At 42.8% G+C, this 23,047-nt stretch overlaps 1 protein-coding gene across 5 annotated transcripts in view; it reads right to left on the bottom strand.

The window, feature by feature from the left end:
* RABGAP1L (RAB GTPase activating protein 1 like) overlaps window positions 1-23,047 on the bottom strand; it is a 740,636-nt gene that overhangs the window by 5,854 nt on the left and 711,735 nt on the right. For all 5 annotated transcript variants that reach the window (XM_027565383.1, XM_027565385.1, XM_027565386.1 and 2 more), the window contains 5 exons: window positions 18,767-18,877; window positions 10,603-10,707; window positions 8,212-8,295; window positions 4,744-4,815; window positions 860-1,057 (listed from right to left, as the gene is read on the bottom strand). In XM_027565383.1, the coding sequence (XP_027421184.1) occupies window positions 860-1,057; window positions 4,744-4,815; window positions 8,212-8,295; window positions 10,603-10,707; window positions 18,767-18,877 (570 nt within the window). The remainder of the gene's footprint in view (window positions 1-859; window positions 1,058-4,743; window positions 4,816-8,211; window positions 8,296-10,602; window positions 10,708-18,766; window positions 18,878-23,047) is intronic.

The following is a 23,047-nucleotide window of genomic DNA, read 5'->3' as shown; positions in this document are numbered from 1 at the left end:
GGACGCAGTGAGGGTGAAGATCACTGATGGAAGGAAATGGTCCATCAGAAGCCAGGACTGTTTTCCTAATTCTGATATCCTCCAAAGTGGAATGAGATTATGGGGAAAGGGACTTGGCAAAATCAGGTAAAGATGAAAAGGGACTCCAAAGAAAAGAATAGCTGTTGGCCAACGTTCAACTGTTAGGGCAAGGAGAGCAGGAGGGGTTTGGCTTTTCATCTCTAAGCATCAGCTAAGTGACCAAGTTCAATGAGAAAGGACCATGGCAAAAAAAATCTCAGGGAAAACTAAAAAGGCATATGCTTAAGTTCCCATAAGATGTGTGTGTGTGTGAAATTTAATTATTAAAAATTTAAAATTATGTGTTTATTTTTGTTTAGTTTTGTTTTGCTCAGTTGTGTCCGACTCTGCAACACAACTCTTTGCAACCCCACAGACGGCAGCATGCCAGGCTTCCCTTTCCTTCACTATCTCCTAGAGTTTGCTCAAACTCATATCCATTAAGTTGGTGATGCCATCCAACCATTTCATCCTCTGTCGTCCCCTTCTCCTCCTGCCCTCAATCTTTCCCAGCATCAGGGTCTTTTCCAATGAGTTGGCTCTTTGCATCAGGTGGCCAAAGTATTAGAGCTTCAGTTTTAGCATCAGTCCTTCCAATGAATATTCAGGGCTGATTTCCTTTAGGATTGACTGGTTTATATCAGTGTTTAAAAGTGACGTAAAATACAACTCATTAGTGGGCAGAAAATGTATTCATCATATATGGTATAACATTCCATGATTCTGAGCTTTAATACTAGAATATCTTGGACCACTAACTTTTATTTTTTTCTTATTGGTCTTTTACCAAATCACCAACCTGGATTTTACACTTGGCCTCCACCAGCTGCAGTTTGGTTTGTGCCAATTCCAGCTCCATCTCCCTCAGTTGCTTCTTAAGAGAGTCCTTCTCATCATCCGATTCAATGCCCTGGTCCTCTCTGCTTACGGCCGCTGCTTTCAAAGCACCCTCCTTGCTGAAAATGTCACTGCAGTGTTTACATGCCATCATTTTACCCTGAAATACCCAAAAGAGATAACCAGTATTCAACTGTGCTTCATAGCATAGATCATGTTCTGAGACACTGTGATATGATTTTTCTTTGGGCACTGCTTCTGGTCATCAAATGAAGGCCCATTTATGAAAGTATTTTTCTTGGGCTGTGAACAAAATGGTTATAATCAGCACAAACCCCAACTATTTAAGATAGGTGCTACTTTTTCTTAAAGTAACTATAGAAAAACTCTGGAGATAGGAAGTGTTATAGCATTTTCTTGTATGTGTTCTAGAAATTTTATTCTACCATTATCCTAACTGGATGCCAAGCCCATGGCATACAGTCTACATGCATTAATTACCTCATTTAACCCTAGAGCTACCATATGATTGAGAAAGGCAATGCCAAAGAATGCTCAAACTACTGCACAATTGCACTCATCTCACACGCTAGTAAAGTAATGCTCAAAATTCTCCAAGCCAGGCTTCAGCAATATGTGAACCGTGAACTTCCTGATGTTCAAGCTGGTTTTAGAAAAGGCAGAGGAACCAGAGATCAAATTGCCAACATCCGCTGGATCATGGAAAAAGCAAGAGAGTTCCAGAAAAGCATCTATTTCTGCTTTATTGACTATGCCAAAGCCTTTGACTGTGTGGATCACAATAAACTGTGGAAAATTCTTCAAGAGATGGGAATACCAGACCACCTGATCTGCCTCTTGAGAAATCTGTATGCAGGTCAGGAAGCAATAGTTAGAACTGGACACGGAACAACAGACTAGTTCCAAATAGGAAAAGGAGTTCGTCAAGGCTGTATATTGTCACCCTGCTTATTTAACTTATATGCAGAGTAGATCATGAAAAACGCTGGGCTGGAAGAAACACAAGCTGGAATCAAGATTGCCAGGAGAAATCTCAATAACCTCAGATATGCAGATGACACCACCCTTATGGCAGAAAGTGAAGAGGAACTCAAAAGCCTCTTGATGAAAGTGAAAGTGGAGAGTGAAAAAGTTGGCTTAAAGCTCAACATTCAGAAAATGAAGATCATGGCATCCGGTCGCATCACTTCATGGGAAATAGATGGGGAAACAGTGGAAACAGTGTCAGACTTTATTTTTCTGGGCTCCAAAATCACTGTAGATGATGACTGCAGCCATGAAATTAAAAGATGCTTACTCCTTGGAAGCAAAGTTATGACCAACCTAGACAGCATATTCAAAAGCAGAGACATTACTTTGCCAACAAAGGTCCGTCTAGTCAAGGCTTGGTTTTTCCTGTGGTCATGTATGGATGTGAGAGTTGGACTGTGAAGAAGGCTGAGCTCCAAAGAATTGATGCTTTTGAACTGTGGTGTTGGAGAAGACTCTTGAGAGTCCCTTGGACTGCAAGGAGATCCAACCAGTCCATTCTGAAGGAGATCAGCCCTGGGATTTCTTTGGAAGGAATGATGCTAAAGCTGAAACTCCAGTACTTTGGCCACCTCATGCAAAGAGTTGACTCATTGGAAAAGACTGTGATGCTGGGAGGGATTGGGGGCAGGAAGAGAAGGGGATGACAGAGGATGAGGTGGCTGGATGGCATCACTGACTCGATGGACGTGAGTCTGAGTGAACTCCGGGAGTTGGTGATGGACAGGGAGGCCTGGTGTGCTGCAATTCATGGGGTCGCAAAGAGTCGGACATGACCGAGCGACTAATCTGATCTAATCTGATCTGACCATATGATTAGGTACTATTATCATCCCCATTTACAAATGAAGACGCTTAAAGAGTACAAGTAAATTTGCCTACTTAGACAAGGAAGGTCATTATGAGTAACCTAGGTCTCCCCTAGCAACAAACAAGTATTGGGCTGGCCAAAAAGTTCGTTTGGGTTATTCCATAAGATGGTATAGAAGTACCCAAATGAATTTTTTGGCCAACTCAAGATATGTCCTTTTGTTCAACTTTAAGGAAAGATGGTCATTATTGTTCAAGATGATAAAAGTCACTAGGTTATATGCCTGGACTGTCAATCAAGCAGAGAGCACTGAACAATAGCAACAATAGATCTGCTGTTTTCTTAAAATATCTTCAAAAAATTTAAGAGATCAGGGATATTATAGAATATTTTTATTTTGATGCCCTACTGTTACAAGCTCAGGATGTCCCTAACCATAACCATGCTCCTCTCTTTACACACACACACACATACACACACACACACAAAGCAACCGTGCTCACACTTGTGTCACCGTGCATGACCCCACCATGTAGGCCTAAAGGCTTTGGTGTCATCTTTTCATTAGCTGCTTCTTCATTCCACTGGTCATTAAATTCTTTCTCTGGTATGTCCAAGCATGTCTCCCAGGCCCAAAGCCCCAAAAGTCACCTTCCCAGAGCAAGGTTCAGATTTTTCAGTTCTCATGTCTCAGATTTTCAGGTTATAATTTATAAAATATGTATTCACTGAGTATTTACTGCGTGCCAAGTTCTAGACTAAGCACTTTATATACATCATCTTATTTAATCTTCAAAATGACCTTACGAGGTAGGTAATATCTCTAGTTTACAGAACACAAAATAAAGCTGTGCTTAGTCACTGAGTCATGGCCGACTCTTTGCTACCACATGGACTGTAGCCCACCACGCTCCTCTGTCCATGGGGATTCTCCAGGCAAGAGTACTGGAGTGGGTTGCCATGCTGTCCTCCAGGGGATCTTCCTAACCAGGGATCAAACGCATATCTCCCACATTGCAGGTGGATTCTTTACTGTCTGAGCCGAGGTTAAATAACTTGTCAAGTTGTTAAATGATATGCAAAAGTGTCTAGAATGCATTTACTTACTAGTACTGTATAAACCTGAATATATTCAAATTGAATTGCATCAGGTTTCTGTAACACTGGTCCCAAGAGTGGGCTGTGCCGACGCTGCTGCTTAAAGAATACCAATCCACTTAATTTACTCCTGGTTCTGTAGAGTAAGCTATTGCTTTTTTCAAACAGAAAAGAAACACAAGGAGTTCTACCACGAGGGGGCGGCATATAAATAAATCTGACTGTGACTCCATAGACTGTAGCCCACCAGGCTCCTCTGTCCATGGAATTCTCTAGGCAAGAATCCTGAAGTGGGTTGTCATTCCCTTCCCCAAGGGAATCTTCCTGATCCAGGGATTAGAACTCGGGTCTCCTGCATTGCAGGCAGATTCTTTACTGTTTGAGCCACCAGGGGATCCCTATAAATGCTACAGATTTCCTTTACATCTCTAAAACACTGGTGGAAAAATCCACCTCCAGCTGAGTTCTATATTGCCCATGGCGTCTGCTGTTTTAAGAGATTAATGGGATGATCCTCCTGGGCTGCACACTGAAGTCACATCAATCCAGGCACAGTTGGGATGCGGGCTTCTGAGGGTTCCCAGGTTGCCAACATGCAAGAAAGCTCAGGGGCCTCGTGTGCCAAGGCTGAAATCTAACCTCTTTTCCTGTTACCTGTCTCTGACAGCCCACAAGGTTTATGGGCTTTCATCTGGCCCACATCCCAGTCCAGAGACGAATCCTATTCTCCATAATTCCTAAATCCTTTGTAACAAAGGTGGGGTGGGGGCTGTATTTACAGGCTGTCCTGCCTGTGGTGTGTCATCATATATTGGGATCAAGTACTCACTTAAGATGACATGAATTGGGAAGACACTGTATGACAGAACTGTTTCATTCTTTCTCACCTTTACCACTTCCAGCTCCTCCTTGCTGGCTGCTTGCTGTTTCTCCAGTCGGGTACTCAACTGGGAACAGATCTAAGAGAAAGAAAAGAGCTGCTTTATTAGAAAGTACAACGACTCATGTAGCATGTGCACATAGCTGTTCATTTACCCATATATCACTCCAGCATCTCTGACACTAGATGAAATTTTGCAAATTTGCCAGTCATTCCCACAATGAGCCGCAGAAAGCCTAAGCCTGTTCTGTATATAAGCACATTTCTATCTCAGTCAGTAGAAAAAACACAGGGGATAAGTTTGATTTATGTCTGTCACTAGCTTTTGTGACTGGTTCCAGAGAATTCCTGTCCTCACTTTGGAATCAATCTGTAGAATCTTGCTGACTGTCTACTTTGGCCAAGGTACTATTCTAGGAATCTGATGAAAATAATTCCGAACCAGAAATGTCTCCTGTCTGCTACAACACAAAGAGTTTCTGTTTTCAATCACAAGTTTCTTTAGGAAGTGGCAGAGTGAATTTTTTAAAAGTTAAAGTGACCAGAAAATAATAGAGACTTAAAACTTTAAACAAGAGGTTTGGCAACACAGAATAAAATGAAATGCCTGGAAGTCTAGCTCTATGACTTCCTAGCATGGTGTCCTTGGGTATATTCACTCATCTTTCTAAGCCTCAGTTTCTTCATGACTGAAAAGTACTGTGTTGTGATAATCACTGGGAAAGAAAATTTACATAAAGGTTTCATATAGGGCCATTAAAAAACATCTCATTATTCTGAAACAAGGTGCTAACAAGTACAGGGAACAGAGAAAAAGTGCTTTTAAAGTCCCCCAAATTGTGTGTGTGCATGTGTGTGTGTGTGTGTACACTGATATCTCTCTCTCTCTCTCTCTCTCTCTCTCTCTCTCTCTCTCTGTGCTCAGTGTCTCAGTCATGTCTGACTCTTTGTGGCCCCATGGACTATAACCTGCCAGGCTCCTCTGTCCATGGAATTTTCCAGGCAAGAATACTGGAGTGGGTTCCTCCTCCAGGATATCTGCCCAATCCAGGGACTGAACCTGTGTCTCTTGCATCTCCTGCATTGCCAGGCGGATTCTTTACCACTGTGCCACCTAGGAAGCCCTATATATACTATATATATATACATATAAAACTGGAAGGTCAAGTAGTACTAAGCCCGAGTGAAGTAAGAATCTTTTTATTTTGGAAAAAAAATGGAATAAAACATTTAGGGGATGTCAGATTTTCAAGTGCAATTTGGACTAAAAACATAAAAGGTCCACCTCTATTATCAAAACAGACACTTAAATAATCCCAGGCTATAGTTTCAGAGATCAGAACTTACTGATTTCAGTCTCCAGTTTCTCCAGATCCAGGCCTGGAAACAATAGGCAGGACTGTACTGGCTGATGTTAAAAGGAAGCGATCTCTATAGCAATTCTGGCAAACCATAAACCATTTTAAATAAGCCCAAACCTTCTGAAATATAGCCAACAGGTAGCCAATTCCAACTACAGAATGCATTTGGATTATATGTATAATTATTTTCAAAGAGATGGGCCTGTTGCTTGAAGTGTTTGCCAGATAATATTCAAGAATCATCCCGAGGACTGCTCTTTGAAAAGTGCTGCATATGGAGGCCACCTATGGCCTAATGTGATGGAAAAAATGCACCTGCAGTGATGACAAGCACGTGGTCTTTGACGTTCCTCGTACTGCTTAACGTCTAACCAGCCCTCCTCCTGGCTATCCAAATTCAGAATGTCCTTATTAACTCTCTTGTATTTCTTGTTTCTCCTTTCCACTGCTATCTACTGTAGCTCAGGACCCTGTTTTGTCTCCGTTAGCCTCTGCTGTTGGCCTCTGGCTGCTCTGTGTCTTTCTCTGCCTGTGCATCTCTCCACGTGCTTCCACAGTTCTCCCTGGGACCGAGTAGGGCCAGATCCATGCTCCCAGTCATGCCACCGTCCTGCTACAAACAGAATGAAATACAAACTCCTCAGCCTGTCCCTGAAGACGTTCCCTGAACTCGGCCCCAACTCATCTTTGCTTTTCTTGCCTGTACTTGACACTCTTGCTAAACAGAACTGTGGCTAACCAACCTCCGATGCCTTTGCACATGCTTTTCCAACCTTTCCAGACTTTCCTTCTCCATCTCCAGATGCCTGAACCTCACCTTACCTTTGAAGCACAACTCAAATCACTTCCTTCTCCAGGAAGGGATTCCTTATCTTCCATACATAATTCCCTCTCCTCTTAATTATGGCCAAGTTTTACCTATTACAAGATCAGCTTCCAGAGAAGAGAAACTGAATCAATTTCTCTTTTATTCCTCCAAAGTATCAAGCCTCACATGCAGCAGGCATTAAATAAACATATATAGATTATATATATGTATAGATAAATAAGCATATAGATATAAACAGATTATAAAACAGAGTAAGATAGCTCTGAGGCCTTAGTTCTAAGCAATCTTCCAAGAAAGGGGGGAATCCTTGTGGAAAGATATTCATAATAACAAATGAACTAGTTTTCCTCCAAAAGCTTGAACAATATGACTGCGTTCTTATTTATATATCAACAGCAACAAAGTATACTCAGTGCGTTAAGTGATTCTTTCTAGTTGGAAACATTAAGGGAGGTTTGTTTTCTTTGTGTTTTTCTGCACTTCCACGAGGGACATACATTTTATTTACAAGCAAAAAACCACTTTTAAAAAAAGTAAGACTTAGACTTCTAGCTTCTTTGTGAAACAGGAGACCCTAAGGAAATTTCTGGATAAGTAGGTGGCATATGGTGCCTTAATAATTTGGGAAAGCTGGAACAGTCGAGTCAGGGTCTTGTGACAATAAGCGGATTCCTGGCTGTGCCCCAGCCTAACCAGCAGGGACCACTGGAGCTGGAATGGAGGCTTTCTGAGACCCTGTCTGGTGATGAGATCAGAAACGTCCTCAAGGAGAATAGCCCCTGCCTCCACCCCCCACCCCCGCCCATTAAAAGATCATTTTAAGGTTCACAAGAGGTTTCCTGCTAGGCACTAGCCCCTGTTGGGTAAAGCCACACAGGCATATGCAGAAAAGAGCTCCCGTGTTCTCTACGGTGACAGCAAAGGACGCACGGATCTCCTAGCTGCACAAACGCTAAATTCTAGTGCTTGGCAAATGTGATCTACTGGAAATTAGCTTCTGAGTAAGGCAGAGGCAGGATCCCAATGGTAATAAGATTTCTCATTCCTCTAAATCTATCAAACATTGAAAACAACCAACAGATTGTTTTGCTCAATTAAACTTCCCATGTTATCAGCAAGCATGTCTAACCACTGTCTGTTTCAGAGGGGAAAATGAGCCAACAAATATAATCCGTGCAGTGCAGCAACTGTTCTGGAAACTCTAAAAACAAACAAACAAAATTTCCTCAAAGAAAAAAGTGAAACAAATACTTCTACAGTGATGAAGCCCACAGGGGTACATTACCTGTTTATACTCGGCAATGATAGCTGTAGTCTTCTTGATTTCATATTCCGCCTTCTCTAGCTGTTTCCTGAAGACTTCTTTTAGCTATAAAGAGTAAGAATGAGAAACATCAAGACTCAATCAAAATCTTTACACATTTCCACCAATATCCATATTCGAGTGTAATATGGATATTGACTTGCCTGATTCCCAGTCAACAGCAAGGTAAACAACTGTCGAATAAGGGTCTGTTCAGAAGCTATCTTTATCCTCATGAGTCTAAAACAAAAAACATCACGGCAAACACTGCATGTACTCTCGATGCTCTGTCAGAGACTACTGAAAAAACATTTTAGCCTTCTTTCTCATCTCATATTGACTCTGTTGTTACCTCTCTGGAGGTAGAAACAAGAGGCTTTTGGGACTGGAGTCAGAAATGGAGGTGTGGACTAAAGAAACACTGACTTTAGAAGTTAAAGTGACATACGAGGCAGTACTTGTTACAGTCACAGAAATACTGAATTATGAATGCTGAACCTAAAACCACAGTTATTTCTGTAGCTTGGCAGCTCAAGAAGAAGGTTAGAGCAATGAAAAGGCTTAGATGTCACCAGATAAAAGGGAAAGAATTCAATTCTCCCAAGATGACCAAACGAAAACCAACCCTGGTTACTCTGCAAGTACACAATCAGAAAACAGTGGATGAATTCTGCTTTGCAGCATCCCAAAATATGAACAGAGGATACTTGGTACTTCCAAATCCACAAGTTATTGCAATTGATAGCTGAACTTCTCATTAGAGGACCTGGGAGTTTCTTCATATTTGCTACATTCTAAAATTTTAAGAGCATTTGTAGGTTATACTGATTCAAACTTATTTGTTTTTATTGGTCTCCGTTCTTTATCTTCCATAATTCAAGGACATCAACCATGCCCTTTGTCCCTTCTGCCATAAGGTTCCACTGACTCAGGGTCAACTTAGGTAGCTGAGAGGCTTTGAGTAATTCCCTCAGTTTCTCTAAGTTGTAGTTAACTCATTTGACAAATGAGAATGATCTCACTTGGGAACCATAGTCCCAAGGGAACCATAATTAAAATAAGACACACACACACACACACACACAAAAGGAAAATCATGGATTAAATTCCTTTGTTAATAGCTTTATTCTTTACCTAAAGTACTGAAGTAGGCCCTCAAAAAGCAGAAAATCAAGAAAAGAGTAAAACCCATCAAAATGCCAAGATCAAACCAATAATCAGCCCCTGAATATTTTTGATTACGTTAAAAAAAAATTCCTGGTCCACCGTAATTGCCAAAACATTTCATTATTTAGGGGAAAAAATGGAAATCATGGAATACTTTTTATAAATTCCGGAAGATGCTAAATAACACATCCCTTCATTAGTAACTTTACTGGAACTTTTCCTGGTTGCTTGGAAGGAGGTCTTTGAAATGCTTTGTGTTCTGTTTTATATTTATTATTATTATTGATGTCTCCAAATGAAACTCATTAAAATAATTGAGCTAATCGTGCCTGGCTGGGACAGACAGAGATGGAGACCACTGGTGAAACAGCCTGCTCTTCCTTACGGAAGCCGGAAGCTCTGACTCCAGCTGTCACCTGTCACCTCTGGGGCTCCTGGGCAATGGCGTGTCTTCCAGCTGATCATCCTCACCACTTGAAGTTAGGAGGGAGCTAACTTCAAGGCTGATTCCCAAGGGTTTCTTTCTATTCCCTCAGAGACTATGATTTGAGAGTTCTGCCAGGAACAGAAATGTTGGTGTTCCTTCTTCAAAGTCATCAATCCAGAAAATGAAGTGAGACTGATGGAGGCAAATCTCAGCAGAGATCTCTGTAGGCATCTGGCTTAACGATCCTCATAAATGACTTCAGAGAAGTCAGTCATCTTGGAGATGTGACACGAAATTTACAAGTTCTTAAACTTGGAGAAGACTTAACACTCTTGCTAGACATCTCAGTGAAGGCAAATTCCTGAAAGCTGTTCCAGGGTGGAAATGCTGCCACCTCTCCTAACACCCTTCAGGAGAAATGACTCAGTGCTACTCACATGTACCGCTTCAGTACCAGCCTTGATTTAGAACAAATTTAACTTTACTTCATATTTAACTGATGCTGGGAAAGATTGAAGGCAGGAGGAGAAGGGGATGACAAAAGGATGAGATGGCTGGATGGCATCACCGACTCAATGGACACGATTTTGAGCAAGCTCTGGGAGATAGTGAGGGACAGGGAAGCCTGGTGTGCTATAGTCCATGGGGTCGCAAAGAGTCAGATGCAACTGAGCAACTGACCAACAACAACTTTACTTCCTGTTTATAGTATTAATCAAGTCCAGGAACCAATGCACCTGCGTAAAGACTAGTTACCCCCCCCCGCCCATGCCTGTTACCTGAGCCGTCTCTTCCTCCTGCTTCCTCTTCTCTTCTTCGGTCTCCACCAGCCTCTGTTTGGTCAAGAGAAGCTCCTTATTCAGCACGTCTGCCTTGTCTTCTGCCTGCAAACCAGAGCGCATTAGTCATGAAGAAGGTGAAGAAAGCATGTATATACTTTCTGGGACAACATCCCCAGAATCCTTTCTTCCCTTCTGGCTCACCCAGGGGTGGGGGGTCGGGGTGGTTGTTTTCAATGAATGCCAACTAGGTACCGCATGCTCGGCACACATTATCTCTAATCCTCATAGCAAAAATTATTTTCCAGGTAATGATAGCAAGCTTTGAAGAGATCAAAAAACTGGACTGGGACACACATCTAAGATCAGAGTCACAATCTGAATTCAGATGTGAAAGGCATGGAAGGCTATGCTCCTTCTAAGTGCTTCTTCTGCATTTCCAGCAGCCATAACAGCACAGACTCTGAGGCTGTGGTAGGACAGGGTGAAGGGCTGGAGCCTCCCTGGGAAGCTTCTACCTGGTGATGTGTGGGGCAGAGCCAGAGAGGAGGAGCAGACAGGCTGATCTGTGAAGCACAGTCAGGTGAGAAAGTTTAAAGATCAGTGGAGGGAACCTGGCCCACCAGGCTACTCACAAAGCAGTGAGTACAGTTAAGGACAAATGAAGACCAAAAACCCATAACAGGGACAGCCCAGAGGCAAAATGAAGTAAGGACCAGGAATCCAGGCACACAAGACCGTATTTCCAGAACAGCCAAGAAAACTCAGAGAGAGTGCTCTGCTCTTAATATGGATACAGAGCCAAAATTCACTGTGAAAGCACTGTGTATGTACATTTAACTTAGCTAACGTGTGTCTGCCTGGTTTACACATTAGGGCCCTTACTTCACCCTCACCTCAGCTTCAAGCTCACTTCTGCAGCACAGGGCGGCCTGAGCCCCGTCCCACTCAGCCCATCCAAATCGGTTCCCCACCCTCATCTGAACTCATATTTCCCCTGGTAGCACTTGCACGATCTACAGTGACAAACTGTGTGTGTGATGTGCGTGCCTTGCCCACTTGGCTGCAAGCTCTAGGAGGCAGGAGCCCTATTTCCTATGCTCATCACTACACCGCCAGCACCAAGCCCAGGACCAGAACAGAGCTCATGCTCCGTAAGTGTTTATTGAGTGAATGGACGTGGTTCTCTGAGTTATCGGAGAAGCAGACTTGGGGGAGGGGGCCACAGGATGAGTTCAGCAGAGAAAACTACAGGCACTGAAGACAGGCAGCTCTTTGAAGCAGCCATCCCTGGCTGACAGCAGCAAAACGCTAAGTCACTGTGAGAACTGGCCGGGTGGCCCTCTGTCTGTGTTTCGCCGTGTCTCCCACGTGTTCAGATGGCCGGGCCAGCACAGTCTGCTGGGTCCTGGCAGAGAAACTACCTTTCAGCTTCTCGGTTCTGTCTTCCAGTTCCTGATGTCCTCACAGCCCAGTGCTCATAGCTGTTTTCAGATGACTTGGAACTGCCGGGTAGTTAAAGTGAAAAATTCCCTTCTGAGGACTGAAATTTGTTCTGATACATTCATTAGATTTCAGGAAGAAAATCTACATGGCAAAAAACACATCCTAAAAGTAGAGGTGGGCCTCAAAAAAAGCAACGTGTATACTGCAAGTTAAGTTTTAATAAATTGTAAGATATTAGATGATTTTTTTAACTTTTTTTTTCCACTGAGCCACCTGGGAAGCCCTATTAGATGATTGATACTGACTATGGACACTTAAAACAGAGAATTCTAGAGCTGCAAACCAGATGACAAGTTACCCACAAAGTAACGACGACAGAGGATGAGATGGTTAGATGGCATCACCAACTCTATGGACATGAGTTTGAGTCAACTCCGGGAGTTGGTAACGCACAGGGAGGCCTGGTGTGCTGTAGTTCATGGGGTTGCAGAACGGACACGACCTGAGCAACTGATCTGAACTGAATTGATGACATATAAATGAGAGAGACAGGCACTTGATCTGTGATTACAACATGAATCAACTTCTCAGAAGGCTCCGCTCTAACATTAGGCATGGGGCTCTTTCAGAAATGATTTCTCAAAGGACTGACCAAGGCAACTGTTTAGTTGAAAACAGAACAAAAGAATGTGTCGCTTGTGACATGCAGCGTTTGGTTCAACACGAACTCCCTGTGGTCAGAACGGACCTGGGCCCAGTCTGCGTTGGGAAAGCACTGGTTGTGTCTCTGATTTTTGTTCCTCGGGAACAGAAAGAACAGGAAGGGCCTGAAAGCAGATAACCAAAACTGAACTGGAGATGTATCTTTTTTTCATTTCTGATCGCTGAGAAGTCCTTACTGAAGGGGTCCAGAGGGTCGGGGGCAAGTTGTCAAGAAAGAAGGCTCTGTCAGAGAGAAACATAAAGAGCTGCTGGTGCCCAGGGAGCCTGAGTTCAGTTCAGTTCAGTTGCTCAGTCGTGTCCGACCGACGCTTCTCGACCCCATGAATCGCAGCACGCCAGGCCTCCCTGTCCATCACCAACTCCCGGAGTTCACTCAGACTCACGTCCATCAAGTCAGTGATGCCATCCAGCCATCTCATCCTCTTTCATCCCCTTCTCCTCCTGCCCCCAATCCCTCCCAGCATCACAGTCTTTTCCAAAGAGTCAACTCTTCGCATGAGGTGGCCAAGTACTGGAGTTTCAGCTTTAGCATCATTCCTCCCAAAGAAATCCCAGGGCTGATCTTCAGAATGGACTGGTTGGATCTCCTTGCAGTCGAAGGGACTCTCAAGAGTCTTCTCCAACACCACAGTTCAAAAGCATCAATTCTTCAGAGCTCAGCCTTCTTCACAGTCCAACTCTCACATCCATACTCCACAGGAAAAACCATAGCTTTGACTAGACGGACCTTTGTTGGCAAAGTAATGTCTCTGCTTTTGAATATGCTATCTAGGTGGGTCATAACTTTTCTTCCAAGGAGTAAGCGTCTTTTAATTTCATGGCTGCAGTCACCATCTGCAGTGATTTTGGAGCCCCCAAAAATAAAGTCTGACACTGTTTCCATTATTTCCCCATCTATTTCCCATGAAGTGATGGGACCAGATGCCATGATCTTCGTTTTCTGAATGTTGAGTTTTGCCAATGTTCTGCTATCTGAATTAAGAGATTTGATTTTGATTAAGCTGGGAATGAAAAAGTACTGGGCAAACTGGGTAAAGGCAGGCAAAGGCTCAAGCTAATGCCTTTCCTCAAAGTCTGGAGGGGCCAGGTGCCTAAATTGCAGCGACAGCTTTTCAATATAAACCCCACTGGGGCAGAAACTGCAGGATCAGATTTTAGGAGGAGATAGCAAGTTTTGAATTAGCAATTCAATGACATAGCAATTTGATTCTTTCATCTAGATAATAAGCTTCAAAAGGCAGAGGGGCCAGGTCTTAACTACTGTTTTAAAAAGAGAATGACAGGCATGAGAGGGGGAAATAAAGAGAAGGAATAAATGAAGGAATCTTTTCTTTTGGGACTGATCTAGTAGCTCCATGAGATACTTAGGTACTCAATAATTAATTATTTCAGGAGGACCCTAGCAACTTTTCCAGACTATTCTACAAAATGAATTTTTGGGGGGTGGAGAAATAATTTTTTAAATAATATATTTTTCTGATCATTAACATTATAAGGCATATTATTACTTAACCAAGGGTAAAAATATTAGTCGTGCCCAACTCTTTGCAACCCCATGGGCTGTAGCCTGCCAGTCTTCTTTGTCCATGAGATTGTCCAAACAAGAATATTGGACTGGGTTGCCATTTCCTTCTCCAGGGGATGGATCTTCCTGACCCAGGGATTGAACCTGGGTCTCCCACATTACAGGCAGATTCTTTACTGTCTGAGCCACCAGGGAAGCCTCTAACCCAAGGTACTTAAGTAATTTAAGGTCTTAGAAAAGATAAATAATTGAAAAAAGTATAAAAATGAATATAAAAATTAGACTTACTCTTATCACCCAGAGATATCTAACAGCAACATTTTTTAGAGTTTTCAAATATTAATTTGTTCTTTATTTTTATTTTTGGGTGCCTTGGGTCTTCATTGCTGCACTTAGGCTTGTTGCAATGAAAAGGGAAAAAAGAAGAATGAGTCTTACTTTTCTTTCCTGAGAACAAAGAAGATGGAGAGAACAGTGAGCAGGCCTAATCACTGCTAGTTTTTATTTTAACGGGTCCGAATTTGTAGCCTATAACTAAGCTTGCTTTTCTGCCCCCTGGCTCTGCAGGAGCTGCTTTCTGCACCTACTATCCTTTAACTCTATGCTAATTACATCCTGTATCTGGTGCTCACCTTTACCGCACTCTCTTTGCAGAGCACTCCGGGTCGTTTTCTCTCTTTTTGCATTATAAAAGAAGGCCACAGTACAATACACAAAAGACAATGGAGTCAACTACTAGGCTATGGGACTGCCAGACCCAATTAACAGGCTGAGGCTAGTCTGCAACTGTTTTTGAAACAATGCAAGAGGAAGAATACAAGATCTTTACACTTTTGTTCCTCATCACCGACCCCTGAGGGCAAGCCCTCATCCGTAGAATCCTCCAGATCCCTCACAGGCTTCCCTAGTGGCTCAGATGGCAAAGAATCCACCTGCAATGCGAGAGACCTGGGTTCCACTGACCTGGGTTCAATCCCTGGGTTGGGAAGGTCCCCTGGAGGAGGGCATGGCAACCCACTCCAGTATTCTTGCCTGGAGAATCCCCAACAACAGAGGAGCCTGGCAGGCTACTCCATGTGGTCGCAGAGTCGGACAAGACTGAGTGACTAAGCACAGCACAGATTCCTCATGGAAGTGGGGCACAATTTTTGAGGCATGTGCCTGCTGTCTCCCCCTTCCACCAGCTGAGGATTAAATTCACCTTTCTAGTTCCCCCAGACTCTTGTCTCTGATTTTTTATTAGGCCTCAGTAGTCAGAGAAAGCCAAGATTTTTGGTGGCATCAGGCTTCTCTCTAGTTGTGGGGAACGGGGAGGCTACTCTTCTTTGCAGTGCACGGGCTTCTCATTGTGGTAGCTTCTCTTATTGCACAGGGCTCTAGCTGTGAGGGCTTCAATTGTCACAGCACATGGGCTCAGCAGTTGCGGCTTGTGGGCCCCTATAGCACAGGTTCAGCGGTTGTGACACACAGGCATGTGGAATTTTCCTGTGTTTTCAAGTCTGTGTTCCCTGAATTGGCATGTGGATTCTTATCCACTGAGCCACCAGGTAAGTTCCTCTGGTAGCAACATTTTGATGTATTTCTATTTCCCTGTCGGCCTTTTTCCTGTCACAAGGTAGATTCCAGCCTCCTTTCCTTTCCTTTCCTCCAGGTTGGCCCTAGGCCAGCGTATATCCCTTGCAATTTAGATGTAAACATTATACACAGATAAATTTACTCTTTTAAAAATATTATATCATTATCTTCTCATTGTTTTTAAAAATTATTCCAAAAATATATTTTACAGATGTGCCTTCATCCTTTCTTTCTATTGGACATATACTTCATTTCACTTTTTCATTCTTGTAAGTAACACTGCAGTAAACAACTTTGCTTTTATATATTTTCACGTAAGTCTCTGTTTTTATAGGATAGCTTTCCAAGTAATGGTAGATATGCCAGTTGCCTCATTTATAAAATGGAAGATTACCTGCCTAACAAGTCATTAGGAAAATTAAATGAGATGATGCTTATAAATTGCTAAATAAAGTGCTTGGTGCATAGTAGGAACTCAGTAAATATTTAACTTTATTATTATTTTACTTTTTAAAGGCTCAGTCAGTCAGTTCAGTCGCTCAGTCGTGTCCGACTCTTTGCTGTCCCTCAACATATAGTGATACATTTCCCATAAAACTTTCAGTTTACAACTCTAACTTGTTTCATTGCATCCCTATAAAGTCTAACTACTTAAAACTTTTTTTTCTTTTAGATTTATTGAGATAGAGGTGACATACAGTGCTGTGTAAGTTTAAGGTATATTAAAAAATGACCTGAATTACATACATCGTGGAATGATTACCACAACAGATTTAGTGTAAACTTTTTCATTCAGCTAGCCATCTTAAGAAAACTATTTAATGGATAGAATATTCAAAATGGCAGAATCAAGTGTCGGTCAAGGTCATTTGCAAAGTTAATATGGAGCCAAAAATTTCCTTATAGTGCTGAGTCACCACAATGGTCTTACTTATGATAGGAGCAAAATAGTCAAGGTCATGCTGGGTCAATGGCCCTGTTGAATGGGACCCTTCTGCCTTCTCTGGTTCTTACTCTTAGTCACACATTTTTCATTTCACCTCTGACAGCTTGCAGATGAGCTGGCTGATGCAGTTTGTGGTCCAAAAGGCAATCCCCACCCCTCACAGGGCTGCTGCTTCTACCTTCTACATCCTGTCCCAAGCAGCACAGTTTCTGTTTTATTTTGAAACTCCAGTTAGTGCTGACTCCTTCAGCTTCCTCCTCTCCACTTTCAGCACTTTTCTTAACAGTGGTTTTTATCTCCCATCCTACTGTGGTCAATCCTAAAGGAAACAAACCCTGAATATTCACTGGAAGGACTGATGCTAGAGCTGAGGTTCCAATAATTTGGCCACCTGATTCAAAGAGCTGACTCACTGGAAAAGACTCTAAGGCTGGCAAAGACTGAAGGCAGGAAGAGAAGGGGGCAGCAGGAAATGACATGGTTAGATAGCATCACTGACCCAATGGACATGTGTTTGAGCAAACTCCAGGAGATGGTGAAGGACAGGGAGGCCTGGTGCACGGCAGTCCATGGGGTCACAAAGAGTTGGACACGACTTAGTGACTGAACAATAACAACAACATGAACACCAACAACTTACTGTGGTTAAAACTTCTAAGCTGCAAAATTAGCTGTTTATATGGGAAAAGGAGTTGTGGCAGGGACCATTTTCAAACATTAAAAAAAAAACCTTCCATTTTAAATATCCAATCACATTTTATTATTAATGGATTTGTATTTTAAATATTGCCAATGCATAGTTAGAGCACAGGTAAAGTCTCTCTTTTTTTTTTTTAAAGCAAATTCAGCCATTCTAAGTTTCAACTTCTTGACCCCACTGGGAATAATCACATTTGAAAAGTTAGAAAATAGTATGATGATTTAAAACTGTGCAAGGTTCCTTCTATATTGCCAATTATTTCCAAAGACACTAGCAATGGAAAAACAAGAAGTCCTAAAGCTATGAGTACTGTTGGAAAGGATGAGGAAGTTAAGAATTTAAGGGTTTCCTAGCAACAGCTAATGTTTATTGAACACATACTACTGTAGTGCTTTCCTTCATTTATTTCTCACATCTTTCCTATGAGGGAAACACTTTTTGAAACCTACAGGCAGGTTAAGGATGGCCCTGGGTCATGTGATTAGTGAGTGGTGATGCCAGGACTGACACCCAGGCAGTCCTGGCTCTCTGCCCCTAGGATGCCTGTCAGACCACCAATACGCATATCTCAACGTACATGGTTCATATAAAATCCTCATGTTTACTGCAGATGAGAAATCTTGGAGCAAAAAGTATAGTAACTATAAACGTTAGAGTGGCATTAATATACTCCTGGTGACTGAAAGTCTCAGGTAATGATGCTGTAAGTCCTTGGCTTAGGAAAAGAAGAGATGAAGACGGCATCCCTGCTGGCTCGGTGATGAAAAATCCACCTGCCAATGCAAGAGATGTGGGTTCAATCCCTGGGTCAGGAAGATCCCCCAGAGAAGGAAATGGCAACTCACTCTGGTATTACTGCCTGGGAAATGCCATGGACCAAAGAGCCTGGCAGGCTACAGTCCATGGGGTTGTGAAAGAGTCAGACACCACTTAGCGACTAAAACAACAAGAGATTAAGAGGAGAGACACCAGAAAAGCTTAGAGCTTTTTTCTTTTTTTTAAAGTATCTTACACATGCTGTTTGAAAATGACCAAAACCCTAAAGGCTTGTGTTTTTACCATCTCCAAGGAGTATAACAGTCCCCTCCCACCTGCCACTCTCTCACATGCCACCCACCCATTCTCCCATCAAGCAGCTGACTCAGCATCAAGCACAGAGCAAGCCCTGGTGGGACTGCTCTGAGAGCAACTTGGTCCTTGCCCTGAAGGTCACCACAGTCTTATTTCTACCTAGTGAAACCAGGCTTACTTGATCCAAGTCATTCCGCAGAGCAATCTTGCTGGTTACGAGTTCATGAGCAAGGTCATCATTCTCTTGTTCCAACCTCATGCTGGCCTCCTGTAGTCTCCGGTTCTCCCTCTGCAGAAAAAGAGCAACAGCCAGAGGTGGGCATTAGTGCCTGGACATACTATCGACACCAATAGAACTGGTGAGGAAAGACAAGCGACAAAAACAACAAAGTGAACTTTTGAAAGTGTCAGAAGGAGAAGGCGCGAGTGGCACAGGAAGGCAGGACTGCTGTCTGGGAAACAACGGTGGGTTAAGCGAGCGGTGCAGCTGCAGAACTCTACCCAGTGAAACTTACAACCCCTTCAGCCCCCCAGACAGGGCTTCATCATAAAAACCATGCCACGAAAAGCAAACTTTCCAAAGCCACCCCCAATCCTGTGAGATTTTCAGAGACCCAGAACACAGACACAGGCAAGTCTTCGCTGGAAACATGCATAATAATCCCACCCTGGACCATAAAGGAAACGGCAAGACAGTAGGGATGAAATTGGGTAAACCACTAGGCCTTTCTCTGAAATGTTTTTCCCCTTTCAGTGTTTAAATTAACTGAGTATATTTAAGATACACAGTTTGGTCTGTTTTGCTATCAACTGATATTTTCATTCTTTTTGGATATGAATGCATTTACTTTTCTGAAGGCCAATTTCTTTGTTGGTATAAGCAACAGTCCTTATGATAATGTCTCAAAGTTTGTTTTGCTTTAAAAAAAAAAAAACTTCAAATTAAAAGATTCTGGGTAAAATAAATGGCTGAGTTGGTTTTTTCACCCTTGAACTCCCAGAAAAAAAATGTGAAACAGCTATATGATGAAAGAAGCAAGTCACTCATCCTTATGAAGCATGGACTCCCCTTAACCAGTCATTATATACTGTGTACATTCACTCTATTTTTCCAAGAGCAATTTAGTGTCCTCCATTTTAAAGTATCAAAAGTGCTGTCTTTGCTATTGTTAGCAGTTACAGATGATTCAAAAGAGAGCTGACAGGAAAGACATCAATGTGATGAGACCTTCCTGTTTTTCAGATTTACACTCCTAACAGCATTTTCTGCAAGCGCGGCAAAAACTCAAGACAAAGCAGTGTTGCACACCAGAAGACGAAGCTCCGCCCTGGAAGGCAGCGTATCAGCCTGGAATGGGGGGCAGAGGGACAGAGGAGAGGGAGGGGCAGGGGGTGAGTTTTATCTTCTATAGAACAACCTGGACTTGAAAATGAGAAAACCTAATTTTTTTCTTTTTGTTTTTTAGAAACGGGCTAAGAAACAGACGGTAAGGACAAAGCCTGAGACTCTTCATGGAGGCAGACGATCCAAAAACAGGGCCAGCAGAGAAGCCAAAGAACAAACTTGCACTTTGACTACACTCAGTCAACAGGGCCCATTTCTGTCTTTTCCTTTGGAAAACATAGCCTGGGATAGCTGGGAACAGTCAAAACATTTTTTAAAAAGAGCTACTGAGAAAGAAAAAACAATCCCAATACAGTGTTAACACATAAGTAAAAAATATAGAATGACAGGAGAAATGTGTATGCTATCTTTGTAGGTATTAATGTGTTGTTTAGTCGCTAAGTGCTGTCTGACTCTTTTGTGACCCCATGGACTGTAGCCTGCCAGGCTCTCTGTCCTTAGGATTTCCCAGGCAAGAATACTGGAGTGGGTTGCCATTTCCTTCTCCAGGGGATCCTCCCAACCCAGGGATCGAACCCACTTCTCCTGCATTGGCAGGTGGAGTCTCTACCACTGAGCCACTGGGGTAGCCTGTATGCTATCTTACGGGGAAAAAATTAGACAAGTAACTAGAAAATCCCATTTTTATAACAACTCAAATAATATTAACTGTGGATAGTGTATTATTTTATTGTTGTCTTTTTTTGTTAATGTTTCCAAGTTGTCTGCAATAAATTTATAATACATGTTTTTAAAAAGTTGTTTAAAAATAAAAAGTAATTCAGAATATCAATTTCATTGGAGAGGATAAAATGCCAAAACAAGAACTTTTTAAAAGTTTACTCCTAATAGAAGCATGTGAAACTGTAACGGGTGCTTCTCTGTGACCAAGGTACAATGGAAGCCCTCAAAACTGCCACCTTTCCAGGAACTCTTCCCCAAGATATATTCCTGAAAAGATAGTACATATTTGTAGGGGAAAATTATACCCATCAAATACTGTATGTGTCTACACTTGAATCTTTCAATCTGTGCTGAAGTCATCCAAATTCTAGCAGGGGACAGAGATTAGCCTTTCATTCTGATCTATCAAACTATGACCCCCAGTACTTACATACTGGGTGGAAACTTAGATTAAAAAAAATATGGTTCAGAAACTTTTCCAATAAATTCCCTCCTTGTCAGGAAGAAGCAGCAATATCTAGCACAATTGCATCAGAACATATTTCACAAGGCATACTGCTTCAGGCCAGGAAGAGATTTTTCTCATTTCTTGATAAATCCCTTCAAAAGAGACCATGGTAAGATGACTTGAATACCTATTCCCAAGTGTCCTGTTTCTCCTGAAGTTGAACCTGGAGGTCTCCAAGGCACAGAGCTCCCTCGACTATTTATTTACAGCATTCATTTGGCACAAGTGGCAATGCTGCAGCTACCAGTTTTTCACATTGCAGTGTCAGAGGCTTAGAACCAAGTTAAAATAACCTCCAGGTGAGGGGTTCCCTCATAGTTCAGTTGGTAAAGAATCTGCCTGCAATGCAGGAGACCCCGGTTCGATTCCTGGGGTGGGAAGATCCACTGGAGGAGGGATAGGTTACCCATTCCAGTATTCCGGGCTTCCCTTGTGACTCATCTGGTAAAGAATCCACCTGCAATGTGGGAGACCTGGGTTCAATCCCTGGGATGGGAAGATCCCTTGAAGAAGGGAAAGGTACTCACTCCAGTATTCTGTTCTGGAGAATTCTATGAACTATAGTCCAGAGGGTCACAAAGAGTCAGATACGACTGAGCGACTTTCACTTCACTTGAAAGGCATACAATACAATACTAGTGGACACACACTTTGTTCAAAGGACTTAAAAAACACACCAGGTAGCTACTTCACTATTGATTAGAGATAAATGTCTGATGGGTTATGTCATATAAGAAAGAAGTATGAGCACAGTTGAAACTTGACCGGTCATTTCCTCTTACCATGGTTGTCACACTCGAACCTTTGACACAGTGCTCAGGGGGTGGGATGCTAAGGGGAAGATCTGGGAGAAATTATGGGTGTCTGAGGGTCTGTTAGGCTTCCCAGGTGGCTCAGTGGTAAAGAACCTGCCTGCCAAAGCGGGAGATGTGTGCTCGATCCCTGGGTCAGGAAGATCCCCTGGAGGAGGAAATGGTAACCCACTCCAGTAGTGTTGCCTGGATAATCCCATGGACAGAGGAACGTGGTGGGCTACGTGGCTCCTGGGGTTGCAAAGAGTCAGACACGACTGAGCACGCACGCACGAGGGTCCCTAAAAAGCCAAATAGCCTAGGGGGCAAGCCTACTGGCTTTTGCTCTAGCAAGAAGCTTCAGTTCAGTGTCTGCAAAGCAAGCAGCACGGTGGGGAGTGTGGACTCCTGCTCTGCACTCACAGACACGTGGGGAAGCAAGCTCTGGGGCCAAAAATGCAGTATCGTCCTCCGAAGTATGAACCTGGGGTGGTCAGATGGAGATTTTCCATGAAGAAGAACCTGCCCACACTTACCATGGGTTAAAGACGACATGACTTGGCTGTCTCTTCCAGCCTTTCTGAGGAGTCAGAACTGTTTTTAGAACTGACTGATTCAAGAAACAGTTTGCCTTTATACTAAAGAAGATAGGGTTAGCTTTGGGAAAGGTAGTAATGTTGCCTGGTTCATTCTGAAATGTTGGCAAGGGCGTCCACCAGAAGTGGACTGGAAGTGGCCCCCTAACCTCAGCCAGGGCAGAAATGCTCACACGCCACACGTCTGCCCAAGCAGATGTGCTGACCGCTCAGAGCCCATAGACAACACAGGCAAATTGCTTCCCTTGCCTTTTGGAAAAGACTACATGAGATAATGCTTACATAACCCTACAAATTCACATCACACTCTTGGAAACCTCCTCCATGTCACACAATTAACAACATTTGCACAAAAAGCAGAGAGCAACTTTTCTCCTTAGTTTCGTCCCCTCCTGCATAGGAGATGTGTAGCCAGGAAAGTTGGATTAGTATCTTGGGGGAGGAGGATACTGCATTTTTCGGAGAGACAGACGCTGATGTTACAGACACACACAGA

The sequence above is a fragment of the Bos indicus x Bos taurus genome, chromosome 16 (genome assembly GCF_003369695.1).
Source record: "Bos indicus x Bos taurus breed Angus x Brahman F1 hybrid chromosome 16, Bos_hybrid_MaternalHap_v2.0, whole genome shotgun sequence".
Lineage (NCBI taxonomy): Eukaryota > Metazoa > Chordata > Mammalia > Artiodactyla > Bovidae > Bos > Bos indicus x Bos taurus.
The sequence above is the reverse complement of the archived record's forward strand: the minus strand, read 5'-3'. Positions and strand labels throughout refer to the sequence as shown.